General features: G+C 44.2%; 1 protein-coding gene across 1 annotated transcript in view; it reads left to right on the forward strand.

Annotated features, from left to right (window-relative positions):
- LOC311355476 (transient receptor potential cation channel subfamily A member 1-like) overlaps positions 1-14,009 on the forward strand; it is a gene marked incomplete at both ends in the record, with an annotated part of 23,484 nt that extends 9,475 nt beyond the window's left edge. The window contains 17 exons of the mRNA XM_084475231.1: positions 556-731; positions 3,767-3,931; positions 4,618-4,732; positions 6,329-6,495; positions 7,053-7,143; positions 8,361-8,420; positions 8,806-8,910; positions 9,168-9,238; positions 9,434-9,590; positions 10,036-10,125; positions 10,479-10,648; positions 11,005-11,134; positions 11,351-11,533; positions 11,686-11,754; positions 11,841-11,942; positions 12,885-13,006; positions 13,793-14,009. Coding sequence (XP_084331357.1) covers positions 556-731; positions 3,767-3,931; positions 4,618-4,732; positions 6,329-6,495; positions 7,053-7,143; positions 8,361-8,420; positions 8,806-8,910; positions 9,168-9,238; positions 9,434-9,590; positions 10,036-10,125; positions 10,479-10,648; positions 11,005-11,134; positions 11,351-11,533; positions 11,686-11,754; positions 11,841-11,942; positions 12,885-13,006; positions 13,793-14,009 — 2,190 coding nt within the window. The remainder of the gene's footprint in view (positions 1-555; positions 732-3,766; positions 3,932-4,617; positions 4,733-6,328; positions 6,496-7,052; positions 7,144-8,360; positions 8,421-8,805; positions 8,911-9,167; positions 9,239-9,433; positions 9,591-10,035; positions 10,126-10,478; positions 10,649-11,004; positions 11,135-11,350; positions 11,534-11,685; positions 11,755-11,840; positions 11,943-12,884; positions 13,007-13,792) is intronic.
- Between the last annotated feature and the right edge of the window lie 277 nt (positions 14,010-14,286).

Below are 14,286 nucleotides of genomic sequence, written 5' to 3' on the forward strand. Positions count from 1 at the left end.
CAGGACAAAAACCCAACTTGACCTCACCGCGGTGTGACAAGGTGGAAGCATCGTGACCACCTTCCCAACATTCGTGCAGCCAGAACATCAATGCAATGAAACCGTAATGGCCTGTGTGGATAATGCATCTCCCTTTGGAGTAACAGTGTGACAATATAGCTTACTTCAGAATAAGAGCATGATAACATGTCTTCCTTCAGAATAAGAGCTTGATAACATTCCTTCTTCCAGAATAAGAGCATGATAATATTTCTTTATTCAGAATAAGAGCCTGATAACATGTCCTCCTTCAGAATAAGAGCATGATAATATTCCTTTATTCAGAATAAGAGCCTGATAACATGTCCTCCTTCAGAATAAGAGCATGATAATGTTCCTTCCCTCAGAAGGAAGAGCGGTTTCATGTATTCCTTCAGAATAAGAGCGATTTTAGCATTCCTTCGGCGTAAGACCACGATATCCGCCTTCCTTCAGGAGAAGAGCGTCGGTCGGAACGACAGCGTGACACCGTGTCTTCCATCAAAATAAGGGCGTGATAACGTGTGCGCCCTTCAGAGTAAGAGCGTGAAGGTCCTGCTGAGCAGCGAGGACAACGACGGCTGCACGCCGCTGCACTACGCCTGCCGCCTGGGCGTCCACGACGCCGTCAAGAACATGCTGGGGCTCTCCGGGGAGCTCTGCCTGGCCCTCAAGTCCAAGGACAAGAAGTCTGCGCTGCACTTCGCCGCCCAGTGAGTTTATTCATGGCAGTGGTCACTGTGTAGTCATCTGTCAGACGGTTAAAGGTCCCATTGACGTGCCACCAGGTGTGAGTGTGATTAGCCGTTACAAGCCGTTTTGAAAATCGGGCTCTTATGACATCACAAGTGGCCGTGGTCCACCTAGATGTGTGACGGACAGATGAGCAACTTTGCTACAGTCCACTGTTTGCTACAGTCCACCGGGTAGGCTGGTAGATCTATCCAGCACACGTCTAGGTGGACACCTGATGTTATAAGAGCCAGACTTTCAAAACGGCTTGCAACGGCTAATCACACTCACACCGGGTGGCATGTCATGGGACCTTTAAATTGACCTTTTTTCAGCGGTGTCGCGGTAGGAGAAACACAGGTGTTGCTCATAGCACTGATTACGGGTCTGCCCCCTTTATGGACCAGGGAACGGGCAGCAGACTCTTGGTCACTGGTTCACTGGTTTAGAAAAGGGTCCATTAGAGGCTTGATTTAGATGCTCTTATAGCAACTTACAGTGAATATTTTTAACTTCATGTAATTAAGGTTCTCTCGGGCGAGGACCCCGACAGGTCTGGCTTTGAACGTTTGTGTTCAAAACCAGAACGGCTGGGAGTCGAACCCCCTTGAATGAGCAATATAACGAAAAAAATAAAGCCTAAATAAAGTCTGCATATTGATATTCCTAATATCTTGCTGAATCATCTCGGATGATGTGAAAGCAGTATATTCAGGTGAGACTTTGGAGTCTGATATAGAGCCACGTATCACAACTTTTTAAAACCTTTGATTTCAACTTACAGTGTAGCCTCGCTTCGATATTCTCCTTGTCTCCCCTTTCTCTTTCCAGACCAAATAAATTCAGAGAAATATAGAAGGTCCCTGGGCTGTTTGAGTCGTGCATGGTGGGTTTTCTACTATAAAAAAAGACACAGAGTTGTCAAACTACATTTAAACAGAAGTGGGTCGGAGACAAACGCAGTTTTTATTCCTTTGTTTGTCTGCCACATATTTTGGAATTGACAATAAAGCTGATTTTGACTTTGATCTTGATCTGTCGGATGAACAAGCAGGGAAAAAATAATGAACTGGAACAAAAGTGATTGTGCAGCTTTAAACACAACACTGGTTGAAGGTGAGGGTATTCTTTTAGACTTGTAATATGGAGCCACTTTTCTAGACCACATAGCTTGGTGCAGTCAGTCACTGCTGGCTGTGGCAGTGTTTGCTGGTTTAACGAGTGCACATCAATTGCTCACTGTGCAACAGGTGTGCAGCCTCACCCAATCAGTCGGAGCCAGGTGAGGCTGCTATAACCAGCTATCGTCCACACACACTCCCACAGTCCCCTTCGTGAACTATGCTGACAAAAGCCAGCCCTCATTCCTGGGTACTTAATGGTGAAGGGAAACCACAAAATAGTTTTTTAACAAAGTCCCTTTGGATCAAATTGTCTGAATGTGACTCTATGTTAAGTATAGGGACATTTGTTGGAATACTTGGACTCTAAACATTCCATACTGCATTATGAAAAACCCATACATACATTTTTTGTACATAAAAAGGGGTGAACCCAAGGAAATTGAGGCCAGTGTCTAGCTTACTGACAGACTTTTCTATCTAAATATCAGCTGCCGACCATTTTGCACTGTCAATCAAACAGATAAGAAAGACCCCACGTCACAAGAGGTGTATGAAATGACTTTACCATTCACATTTTTTTCCTTCATTCAGTGGGCCATTTTTGTCCATTAAAGCTTTTTCAGAAAATTAATTGCCATGACATGCATCAATCGTTATCCTATCAACTCATCAACTGTAGAAGGGGATCACTGCAGTATAAATCATTAGGCCGGCACATGTAATGGAATGTAGCAGATAGTGTAAAATGAATTGCCGTTTAACGTTACAGTAATGGATGGCTCTATCATCACCCCTCTAACAGAGATGGAGGGCAGATGAAGGCCATTGGATGAGATCAGGATTCTGTTTTTCCCGCATTTTTTTTCGTGGTAATTTTCAGCATTGGCCAACGACGGCTTTTCAATGCTTTTCCTCCAATACGTCCCTTTAATTCCCTTGTTACTCAATGAAAACAGACCACCCTTAATAAGCTACTTAAGCGTTTGATAAAGTAAACTTTATGGAGGGAATTGTCAAGACAGTCACAAAAGTCTGAAAAAGAAAAACTTGTACAGTGTTTGCTGAACTGTGGACTTCCATCATTGTAATATTTTGAGAGCGGGTGAGATAGAGGGTGAGATAGAGACATTGAGAGAGAGCAAGAGAGAGAGATTGAGAGAGGGTGAGAGAGAGAGATTGAGAGAGGGTGAGAGAGAGAGATTGAGAGAGAGCAAGAGAGAGAGATTGAGAGAGAGCAAGAGAGAGAGATTGAGAGAGGGTGAGAGAGAGAGATTGAGAGAGAGCAAGAGAGAGAGATTGAGAGAGGGTGAGAGAGAGAGATTGAGAGAGAGAGCAAGAGAGAGAGATTGAGAGAGGGCGAGAGAGAGAGATTGAGAGAGGGCGAGAGAGAGAGATTGAGAGAGGGCGAGAGAGAGAGATTGAGAGAGAGCAAGAGAGAGAGATTGAGAGAGGGTGAGAGAGAGAGATTGAGAGAGAGCAAGAGAGAGAGATTGAGAGAGGGCGAGAGAGAGAGATTGAGAGAGGGCGAGAGAGAGAGATTGAGAGAGGGCGAGAGAGAGAGATTGAGAGAGGGCGAGAGAGAGAGATTGAGAGAGGGCGAGAGAGCAAGAGAGAGAGATTGAGAGAGGGCGAGAGAGCAAGAGAGAGAGATAGAGAGAGGGCGAGAGAGCAAGAGAGAGAGATTGAGAGAGGGCAGAGAGAGTGCAAGAGAGAGCCATTGAGAGAGGACTATCAAGACAACTGCCCTGTCAATGTCAAGCATCCTGTCAACACAAACAAATAAAACCCCTCTCCATCCGTCTGCATCCAATCTCACCCGTCGACCTCCCCCACCCTGATAGAGCCTCCGCCCTCGCCCTCATCCATCACCCCCCCTGCCTTCTCTCCGTCAGGTACGGGCGTCTCAATACCTGCCACCGCCTCCTGGAGACCATCACGGACTCCCGCCTGGTGAACGAGGGCGACGAGGCGGGCCTGACGCCGCTCCACCTGGCCTCCAAGGAGGGCCACACCAAGGTGGTGGAGCTGCTCCTCCGCAAGGGGGCGCTGTTCCACAGGTGGGCCCCGATGCACCACCCGGCTACACCGCCCGGATGGAGCACCGCCCCGGATACACCGCCCACTACACCACCCAGATACACCATCTGGATACAGCACCCCCGATACAGCACCCACTACACCACCCGGATACAGCACCCAGATACACCACCCACAACACCACCCAGATACACCATCTGGATACAGCACCCAGATACAGCACCCACAACACCACCCAGATACACCATCTGGATACAGCACCCCCGATACACCACCCACTACACCACCCGGATACAGCACAGCACCCGGATACACCACCCAGATTCACCACCCAGATTCACCACCCGGATACATCACCCTGAAACACAGAGAGGGAGGGTTGGGAGCGTGAGAGCAGGTTGATGACAATCTATTTTTACTCCCAATGTATCCAAATATACTAAATATTCTCCAAACAGTCATACCTTCATGGCTTTTCTTTTTCATAGGCACGCTGGTGTTCACTGAAAACAGGGAATACTGTACGAGTAATGATAGAGAAAATGTTGATTATTATCTTTTTTCGACATTACGTTCAGTGGCTCGTGAAGAAAAAGCAACTCCACATCTGGGACTCAAAAGTCCTGGCACGACCATGGTGGGAGCCCTTGGTCTCCTGCGTATGTATGACGAGTGACGCCGTCTGCTCTGAATCTGTGGTTTGCAGCGACTACAGAGGATGGACTTGTGTGCACCACGCGGCGAGTGAAGGATACACGCAGACCATGAAGATTCTACTGTCTGCCAGCACCAAGCTGCTGGACAAAACCGACGAGGACGGGGTAAGCTCTGTATATATATATATATTAGTGCTGTCAAACGATTCAAATATTTAATCGTGATTCATGTCATGGTTAACTCTCGATTAATCGCTAATACAGTATATATATAAATGAATATAGAACTCTTCTATGTTAGACATTAAATATCCTTACCTCTTGTTATGTATCCAATGGATAAGTGCATTCTTGTTACTTATGCCCTAAGGGGCACTCTACAGCACCTGTTAAGTGTATTACCGGTAACATTGTTCTCCCCAGAGTAAATGAGAGTTAATTGGATAGCCACGTCTTGACGTGGTTCTTGTAGCCTGCCATCTTGTGTTACTCCATTACTATAAGTTATCCTTATATTATCCTAAGAACATAATACCTCTATATAAGGTCGGTCTTAAGAAAGCATTCAACCGAGGTCTGGTCTTGCATGTGAATCACACTAAAGACAACAGCCTGTCATACTCATAGCCACAGCGATAAACAGAAGCACACTTTCTGTTCAGACACGGCGAGCTTCACGTGTATCAAACTTTTTAGTCTAATAAAAAAAGATTTTGTAGAGATACAGTACATGTAATTCATGAGCAAGTAGGGGTTAAACATCTTGTTCAAGGATGCCCTGGTAAGTCAACTGAATTCAATTTTATTTGTACAGCCATTTATCACAGTTACAGTCTCAAAGTGCCTCACAGGCCATGTAATAGGGAAGAAAAATAACTCCCTTGAGTATGACGGAAGGAACCTTAGGAAGGATCACAGAGTGGGAGATCCCTCTAGGGCTAGTTAGGAGTGCATAGGAGTGCAGACGTACATAATTGCATAAGCAAACATTTGAAGTAAATTAGAAATATAAAATTGCCAACAGTAAGCTTGTAGGACACTGGGGGTTCAGACCTGCTGGGAGTCAGGCCAACCAATACCTGAATATCTCAGACATACATACATACATTTATATATATTAGGGCTGTTAAAATGAGCACGATAATAACGTGTTTACAATTGAAATAAGTGACAACGTGTTTACAATTTCCTAATCTGTGGTGTTCCGTAAGTTTGACAGTGACTGGGAATTTACACCGCAGGAGAGAGAGAGACGTGAGCGTAACGTAGGCGTATCAATTCACACCGCCTGTTTATTACGCTATATTTTCAAGATTCATCAGATAACATCATAACCGAGACGCTTCAGAAACGCTTGAAAATAGAAGTGAAGCGTAAAGTTAAGCTTTGGTCGGCCGTGAGACGGGCGTAGAACGCTGCCGGTGTAAATCAGTGCACTAGTTTGAATGAATTCTATCTCTGGCTGAAAAAAAAAAAAAAGCAAAAAAACGTGTCTAAAACGGCAAGTCAATAAAACTCCCTCAAGATCACTTGGTCTGATTTTTGCTTATCAAGTACATTTGATATGAATGATAATGGGTCATTGTATTTGATAATCTCATTTAACTTAATTATTATTTGTATTTTTTTTAAATGTGATTAATCAGGAGTTAACTCACCAATACTATCAGATTAATTGCGGTTAGAAATTGTAATGTAATGCAATCATTTGACAGCCCTACTAGGTATGTATAATTATTACATATATCCATCTCCCTGCAGAACACGGCTCTGCACATCGGGGCCAGGGAGGGCCACATGTCGGCCGTCATGCTCCTGCTGTCACGGGGGGCGGAGATCGTCCTGAGCAGGAACCACACCTCCTTCGTGCACGAGGCCCTGCAGAACGGCCGGCAGGACGTGATCAACGCTGTGATAGACAGCGACAGGTACCACCACACCCCCCCCCACCCCCCACAGTACAACCCAATAGGCATTCCTCCACAGGGAGATCAGCGTGGTATGGGGACAAACGTTTCAGAGATGTTGTAATGGTGTAACGATAGACGTTGCCTGACTTTATTATTATTTTTGTACATTTTCTATTACGCCAATTGTAGCCCTAACACTAAATACCACTTAATGAGTGATTCCTGCTATTTATTAGAAAATAATCCAATTACTGAGATCAGCATCTTATGCAGGGGCGATTTAAGACCCCAATTACTGGGGCTGAAGAAAACATTTTGATGGAAGAAATTAAAATTGTCTTCTTCAACCAAACTGACCTTGAACCAAAGTGAATGTGTAAAATAGAACACTATTAAATCATAAACATCCTGGATGTCCTACTTACAGTAGCCTACATAATTAACAACAGCAGATTTAACTAAATGTAATTCTAATTTAGGGATATACCCCCCTAAAACCCTAAAACTTAGAATCGCCCCTGGTCTTATGACTACAACCGCCACACAAACTACCTCCATCTTCTGCGTTTCCCCAGATGTGTAGAGGCTTTGGGGCTGTTCAGCATTTCCTCTAACCAACGAGCACCAGTCCTGGACATGATTGAACTTCTGCCTGAGAGTTACAAGGTGAGCTGGCTGCAGGATGATGTATAGGAAGCATACTGTATAGTCGACGTATACAGGGACCATACAGTATGTATGGGACACATATTTATAGTCGTCGTATACAGGGACTATATGTATGGGACACATATGTATAGTTGTCGTATACAGGGACTACATGTATAGGACACATATGTATAGTCGTATACAGGGACTATATGTATAGGACACATATGTATAGTCGTATACAGGGACTATATGTATAGGACACATATGTATAGTCGTATACAGGGACTATATGTATAGGACACATATGTATAGTCGTATACAGGGACTATATGTATGGGACACATATGTATAGTCGTATACAGGGACTATATGTATGGGACACATATGTATAGTCGTATACAGGGACTATATGTATGGGACACATATGTATAGTCGTATACAGGGACTATATGTATAGGACACATATGTATAGTCGTATACAGGGACTATATGTATAGGACACATATGTATAGTCGTATACAGGGACTATATGTATGGGACACATATGTATAGTCGTATACAGGGACTATATGTATAGGACACATATGTATAGTCGTATACAGGGACTATATGTATAGGACACATATGTATAGTCGTATACAGGGACTATATGTATAGGACACATATGTATAGTCGTATACAGGGACTATATGTATAGGACACATATGTATAGTCGTATACAGGGACTATATGTATAGGACACATATGTATAGTCGTATACAGGGACTATATGTATGGGACACATATGTATAGTCGTATACAGGGACTATATGTATAGGACACATATGTATAGTCGTATACAGGGACTATATGTATAGGACACATATGTATAGTCGTATACAGGGACTATATGTATGGGACACATATGTATAGTCGTATACAGGGACTATATGTATAGGACACATATGTATAGTCGTATACAGGGACTATATGTATAGGACACATATGTATAGTCGTATACAGGGACTATATGTATAGGACACATATGTATAGTCGTATACAGGGACTATATGTATAGGACACATATGTATAGTCGTATACAGGGACTATATGTATAGGACACATATGTATAGTCGTATACAGGGACTATATGTATAGGACACATATGCATAGTCGTATACAGGGACTATATGTATAGGACACATATGTATAGTCGTATACAGGGACTAACTGATTCCCTTTCTTTTCACTAGTACCTGTTGGACCGCTGCGTGAGAGAATCGGACAACGACCCAAACAGCCCGGAGTTCACTGTACTTGAATGAGAATCATATTTATATTTATGATACACACAAAGTTTACCGTAGTTCAATTAGCATCATATTTATATTGATAATACTCACAGAGTTCACCATATTTCAATAAGCATCATATTAATATTGATGATACACACAGAGTTCACAGTATCCCAGCGAGCAGCGACTTGATATTTATGAGACACAGAGTTCACTGTGTTTCACTGGGCATCTTATTAATATTAATGATAAACACGTGTGGAATGTGGGGTAACATTGTTGTTCTTTTTTGGTGCATTAAGAAAATATGCCAACAATTTGCATTCATTTGGCTAATGTGAATACATTCTGTAGTACGGTATCACCACTAATCCTCATTATTGCTATTTGTATGTTTTTACAGATTGAATACAACTTCCAGTGGCTCCAGGCGCCCATTTCCCTGACGAGGATGGCCCAGAAGACAGGACAGACGCTTCCCACAATCCAGCCACTGGCTGCACTTAATGTAAATATCTTGTCTCTCTTTACCTCTTTATTCTGCATATGAAGTACAGCACAATATATGTTTCTCTTTTTGTGTCTATACATAACCAAAACTTTTCACTGGAAAAAAAAACATTTTCTCTACGCTATGAGATAATAACGTAAAGATACTGTTTGCATGCCTTGATATGAGCAAAACACAAATGGTCTCCCTGTGAGTGCCGAGTGCACCAGATAAACAAAATGAACTTCTTCTTCCTTCCACCTTTCTCTCCTTAGGCTATGGTTCAATACAACCGCATCGAGCTCCTCTCCCACCCTGTGTGTCAGAAGTACCTCGAAATGAAGTGGTCTGTATCTGATACCACTGAATCTAAATCATTATCACATCAACGTTGATGTTTTTAGTGCCTAGTCTATTGCCATCAATGTTCGGGCTGACTGAACAGTGTCATGGCTGGCTGTCATCCACCAGCGTCGGAACCAATAAAGTACCAACCTTTTAGTGAACCCGGCCCCTGAACATAACTCCCCCTTGTGTGTAGGGTGGCATACGGGAGCCTGGCCCACATACTGAACATGGTTCTGTACCTGATGGGTCAGCTCCCTCTCACCTACCTCACCCTGGCACTGAGGCCCTCCGTCAACACCACCCTACCAGGCCAGCTGGATGTGGAGATGGTGCCCATCTCCTTCTCTGAGGTATTGGTTAAAAGGAACCACAAGGGGTCAAGCAGGAGATGAGGAGACTGAGAGAGGGATGAACGAGTGAATCGTTTTTTTGGCAGATGTGGTTGTACATTGGTCTCTCTCTGTGGAGGCCTTTTATTGAAGTATCCAGTATATGTGTGACCAACACGATAATGATGACTTGCGTATCTATCCTTAAACGTATCAATATTTAAGTAGTGGCCCAGACGATGCCCCAATGTTTATATCATCAATATTAAGCCATAATTGATTGAAATGGAATCGACACTGTAACTAAACTGCAGCCAAAGCAATCGCACTCCATTCCATCCATAAGATAAGATATGGATAAGCCATCAAGTGTAATGGATGTAGGTAAGTGCTTCGCCACGGCGTGCAAAATCCCGCACTTCAAGTGTCAAGCGCTAACTACCACCTCCCCCCTTCGTCTCCGCAGCAAAGCTTCTTCCTGTCCCTGTGCATAGTGATGGTGGCGGTCATGAACTTCTACGCCATAGGGAAGGAGGTGGTTCAGATATCTCAACAGGTACAGGGTCATCCGTACGGGTTCCCCCCCCCCCCCCCAATGATATGTGCCCATGATGATTTAAATATATTATCATTGCATGTTAATTCAATGTTAATGAGATCATTAAAATGGTTAAAAGCGCCTGTCATTTTATAGTAGCACGCTGTTATGTTGTATTATCACATGTGTAAGCCAATGAGATTTTAACTGTGGCAGTGGTGGATTGTTTACAATGCGTAATACGTTTATGTCGCTTTACAGATTTGTTTAGCTATTAATGTCTGTAAGCAAACCAAGTAAAGACAAAAAAAAGAATAATAATTGTGTTTCACTCCTTTCAAATAAACTGTTGTTTCTTTCTCACCTGCAAGCGCTGGAATTACTTCAAGGATTCGTCCAACAATATTGATTGGCTTGTGGCCTTTTTCTCGCTGTTTTTCGTCATTCCACTGGCCCTAAACGCCGAGGGTTCCCTACATTGGCAGGCGGGGGCCGTGGCAGTTTTCCATTCTTGGGTTTGCTTTCTGCTCTACCTCCAAAGGTAGGGTTGCTTGCTCAATTAAGTTAGCAACGAATTACACCACCAGGTGTGAGTGTGATTAGCCATTACAAGCCGTTTTGAAAATGCGCCGCTTCTGACATCACAGGTGGGCGTGTCCACCTAGATGTATGACGGATAGATCCATGAGCAACGTTTGCTACAGTCCACTGGGTAGGCTGGTAGACTGATCTATCCAGCACACATCTAGGTGGACACGCCCACCTGTGATGTCAAAAGCGGCACATTTTCAAAACGGCTTGTAATGGCTAATCACACTCACACCTGGTGGTGTAATATGTCCCCTTATGTCCACTCTCTCGCTGGCTGCTGATTTGATGGCCTCTCGTTTTGTCCAGGTTTGAACGTTTCGGTATCTACGTGGTGATGTTCGGGGAGATCATGAAGACCTTGGTTAGCATCGTGATGCTCTTCCTCTTCCTGATGGTGGCCTTCGGTTTGGGCTTTCACGCACTGATGCTGAACCAGGTAGGACTCCAACTAGACCTTTCTGGGATCCAGAAATACCAGTCACAAACGAAACACAAGGAAACCATAACAAACATGACCTAATTAGAGGTTCTCACTTTTCACATAATGGAACAAATTGTTTGAAATAAATATCAGTCGAACGGTTGGTTGTGTTCCGGTTTCTATTTGAACTGACATCCTATGAGTAAGTCGGCTTTGTTTGTTCCCTTACAGAAAGAGTTTGAGACTGTGCCCCTGTCAGTCATTCAGATTTTCGTGATGATGATTGGAGAATTAAACTATGAAACCAACTTCCTGAAGCCCAACCTCGACAACAAACTTCCCTTCACTTTCCTGACTTACGTGCTCTTTATTGAGTTTGCTCTGCTGATGCCGATACTGCTGGTGAATCTGCTGGTAAGTAGACTGCAATATCAATATTGTATTGATTTGTGTACACAGGAAAGAATCTCGACAAGGTACGCGAACGGGAAGTCCGAGCTTGACAGAAGTCTACAAGTTCATGAAAACATGAAAACATTGATATTTCTCCGACCTTTGCCTTGTAGATCGGTTTGGCAGTCGGAGACATCGCCGAAGTCCAGAAGAACGCTTCCCTGAAGCGCATGGCCATGCAGGTGTGTGTACGACGACGAAAAGTCATCTCAGCAGCATGGGGCGACATGGCCGCATGAACGATAACCTGCGTATATGTTCTCCTCAGATTGACCTCCACACTGTGCTGGAAGACAAGCTGCCCTATTGGTTCATGAAGCGTGTGGACAAGCCCTTCATTCTCATCTTCCCCAACCGGAAGTGCGCCAAGGTTGGCTGAGGTTCAACCGATTGTGCAATGCAATGATCTGATAACGCTAATTAGCAACACTAACGATGAACCACTATATACTTTCAACTCTGCAATTTTCCTCTGCAAAGTAGTTCAATTAGTAGTTGTTCACAGCTTCAAAATAATCCTCAAGAAACTACTTGTTATTTTGGTAGTCAAAGGTTCATCCAAAACGCTCACAGTAAACGCTAAAAGTCTTTGGATCAGGTAGTAAAGTCTTTGGATCTGGTAAAGGAGCGGACCCCTCATTATCGGGACCAGTGTCTCCTGTGTTTGTTCCATGACACCTCTATGAAAAGAGTCTTTTCGATACACAGACACAGGTACAACCTTGCACTTAAAAACAGTACTTAGCATCGCGTAGCATCTTATCCTAGCTATCTTTGTTATATACAGGGAATGGGTTAACCTAGCGATTGTAAGTGCTTGGCACTTTCCATGAACATCCCTACTGTACCGACAGCGATGCATTGTTGTTTCTCTTTCTTCTGACAGACAGAAGAAACGCTTTGGATAAAAGCATCCACTAAATGCCCTGAATGTAAATGTAGATGTAACATAGGTCCCCCTATCCGGACTAGCATGTTCCTGTACTCAGCCATTCAGGCTGGATGCAGACGAGATCCACTTTGACAGCCTGTCCTCACCGAGGACTCGTTTGTTTTTAATGCGCATCTGACGATACGTTTTTATCTCTGGCTCAGCCGCGCTACGTCTGTTCATTCGGCTCTCTTCTACACTCCTTGCCATGCTGTCACTTGTCTTTACCCTTCCCAGTTCATCCTTCCCTCAGGGAATATTCAATTGGTCGTTTAGGAGTTTTAATCGGGGCTTGTAAGCCCCTCGGAGACGCTGACTACTGTAAAAAGAGCCATTCTAATGACCTTCACACGTTGTTGTTTGTCTTGTGTTTATGCACAGAGCTACATTAATATGCTCCTGTGGAGGGAGGGGCAAGAGAGAACCGACATCAGACCCCAGATGCCCAGCAAGTCAAGCCGCGCCAATCCCATCGAGAATGAACTGCAAAAGCAGAAGATCAGGTAAAGTATATGTGTATCTCGTATGCATGTATATATGTATATTATATGGATATGATGGGGTGGTTATGGAGATAAGTTGCTGGTCTCGACATGTAGAAAATCTATAATTTGTTTTACTTTTTAAAGTCACTGTGAGGTTGGTCCGTAATCTGGATCATGAATCTTCATTGCATCTCAGCAAGATTTACTTCATCAAAGACACATTTCTGGGGGAAATGCAGAGTAATGATTTAAGCTACAGGGTGAGACGCATGCAGTGGACCGGAACGGGGGTGTTTGTGATGCGTGAGCAGCCTCTAGTGGCCTTTAAATACAATCAACGGGTGTTGAGGTTTGTCTATTCCAGTGCCTCACCCCCTCAAATGGCACTCACATATTATCATTCTTAAAAAGCAGGCATGGTCAAGAAAAAACAACAAGCATTGGGCAGGATTAGGGCGAAAGGTGTGGGTTCCATACCCAATGTCCACAGGTAGACTACCTGTAGACATATTTGAGCCTAACCCCTACTGGCTCATTCACGTATAAAACAATATTTTTTTGCTGTGTCTACCTCATCATTACATAGTACATCAATTCTAGTCTTTCTATTGTCGCAAATGAGACTTTAGATTAACATCTAAAGTTTGATTAGATATCTCTTTCCCTCCCTCTATCCCTCCCTCCCCCTTCCCTCCCTCTTCCCCCCCCCCCCCTTTCCCTCCCTCTCACCCTCCCTCCCTCCCTCTTCCCCCCCCTCATTCCCTCCCTCCATCCCTCCCCCCTCCCTCCCCTCCTCTCCCCCAGGCTGAAGGAGATGTCCTGCCTGCTGGAGAAGCAGCACAGCCTCCTGAAGCTCGTCATCCAGAAGATGGAGATCACGTCGGAGGCGGACGAGTACGACGGCCCGGAGCACCTCAGGGGCCGGGGGCTGCCCCGTCTGACCCAGGGGCCCCGGCCCCAGGGCGGCTCCAAGTGGATCCCGCTGATGAAGGCCTTCGAGATTAAGAATTTGGGGAAATAGGGTGCTGCTGTGTCGTGTGTGTGTGTGATTGTGTGTGTGTGTTTGTGTGTGTGAGTGTGTTTGTGTGTGTGTGTGTGTGTGTGTGTGTGTGTGTGTGATTGTGTGTGTGTGTGTGTTTGTGTGTGTGTTTGTGTGTGTGTCAAACCGTTAGATGTGATGTTTTAATGTTGATTAAAATCTTAAAAAAGGGCATTATCGTACGTAACTCTCACTTAAATAAAAGGTTGTTGTCGAGTAAAAAGCACATTGTCTACAAAGTAAGTAAGTTCTTGGTAGT

The sequence above is a fragment of the Micromesistius poutassou genome (genome assembly GCF_964030765.1).
Source record: "Micromesistius poutassou genome assembly, chromosome: 11".
NCBI classification, from domain to species: Eukaryota; Metazoa; Chordata; class Actinopteri; order Gadiformes; family Gadidae; genus Micromesistius; species Micromesistius poutassou.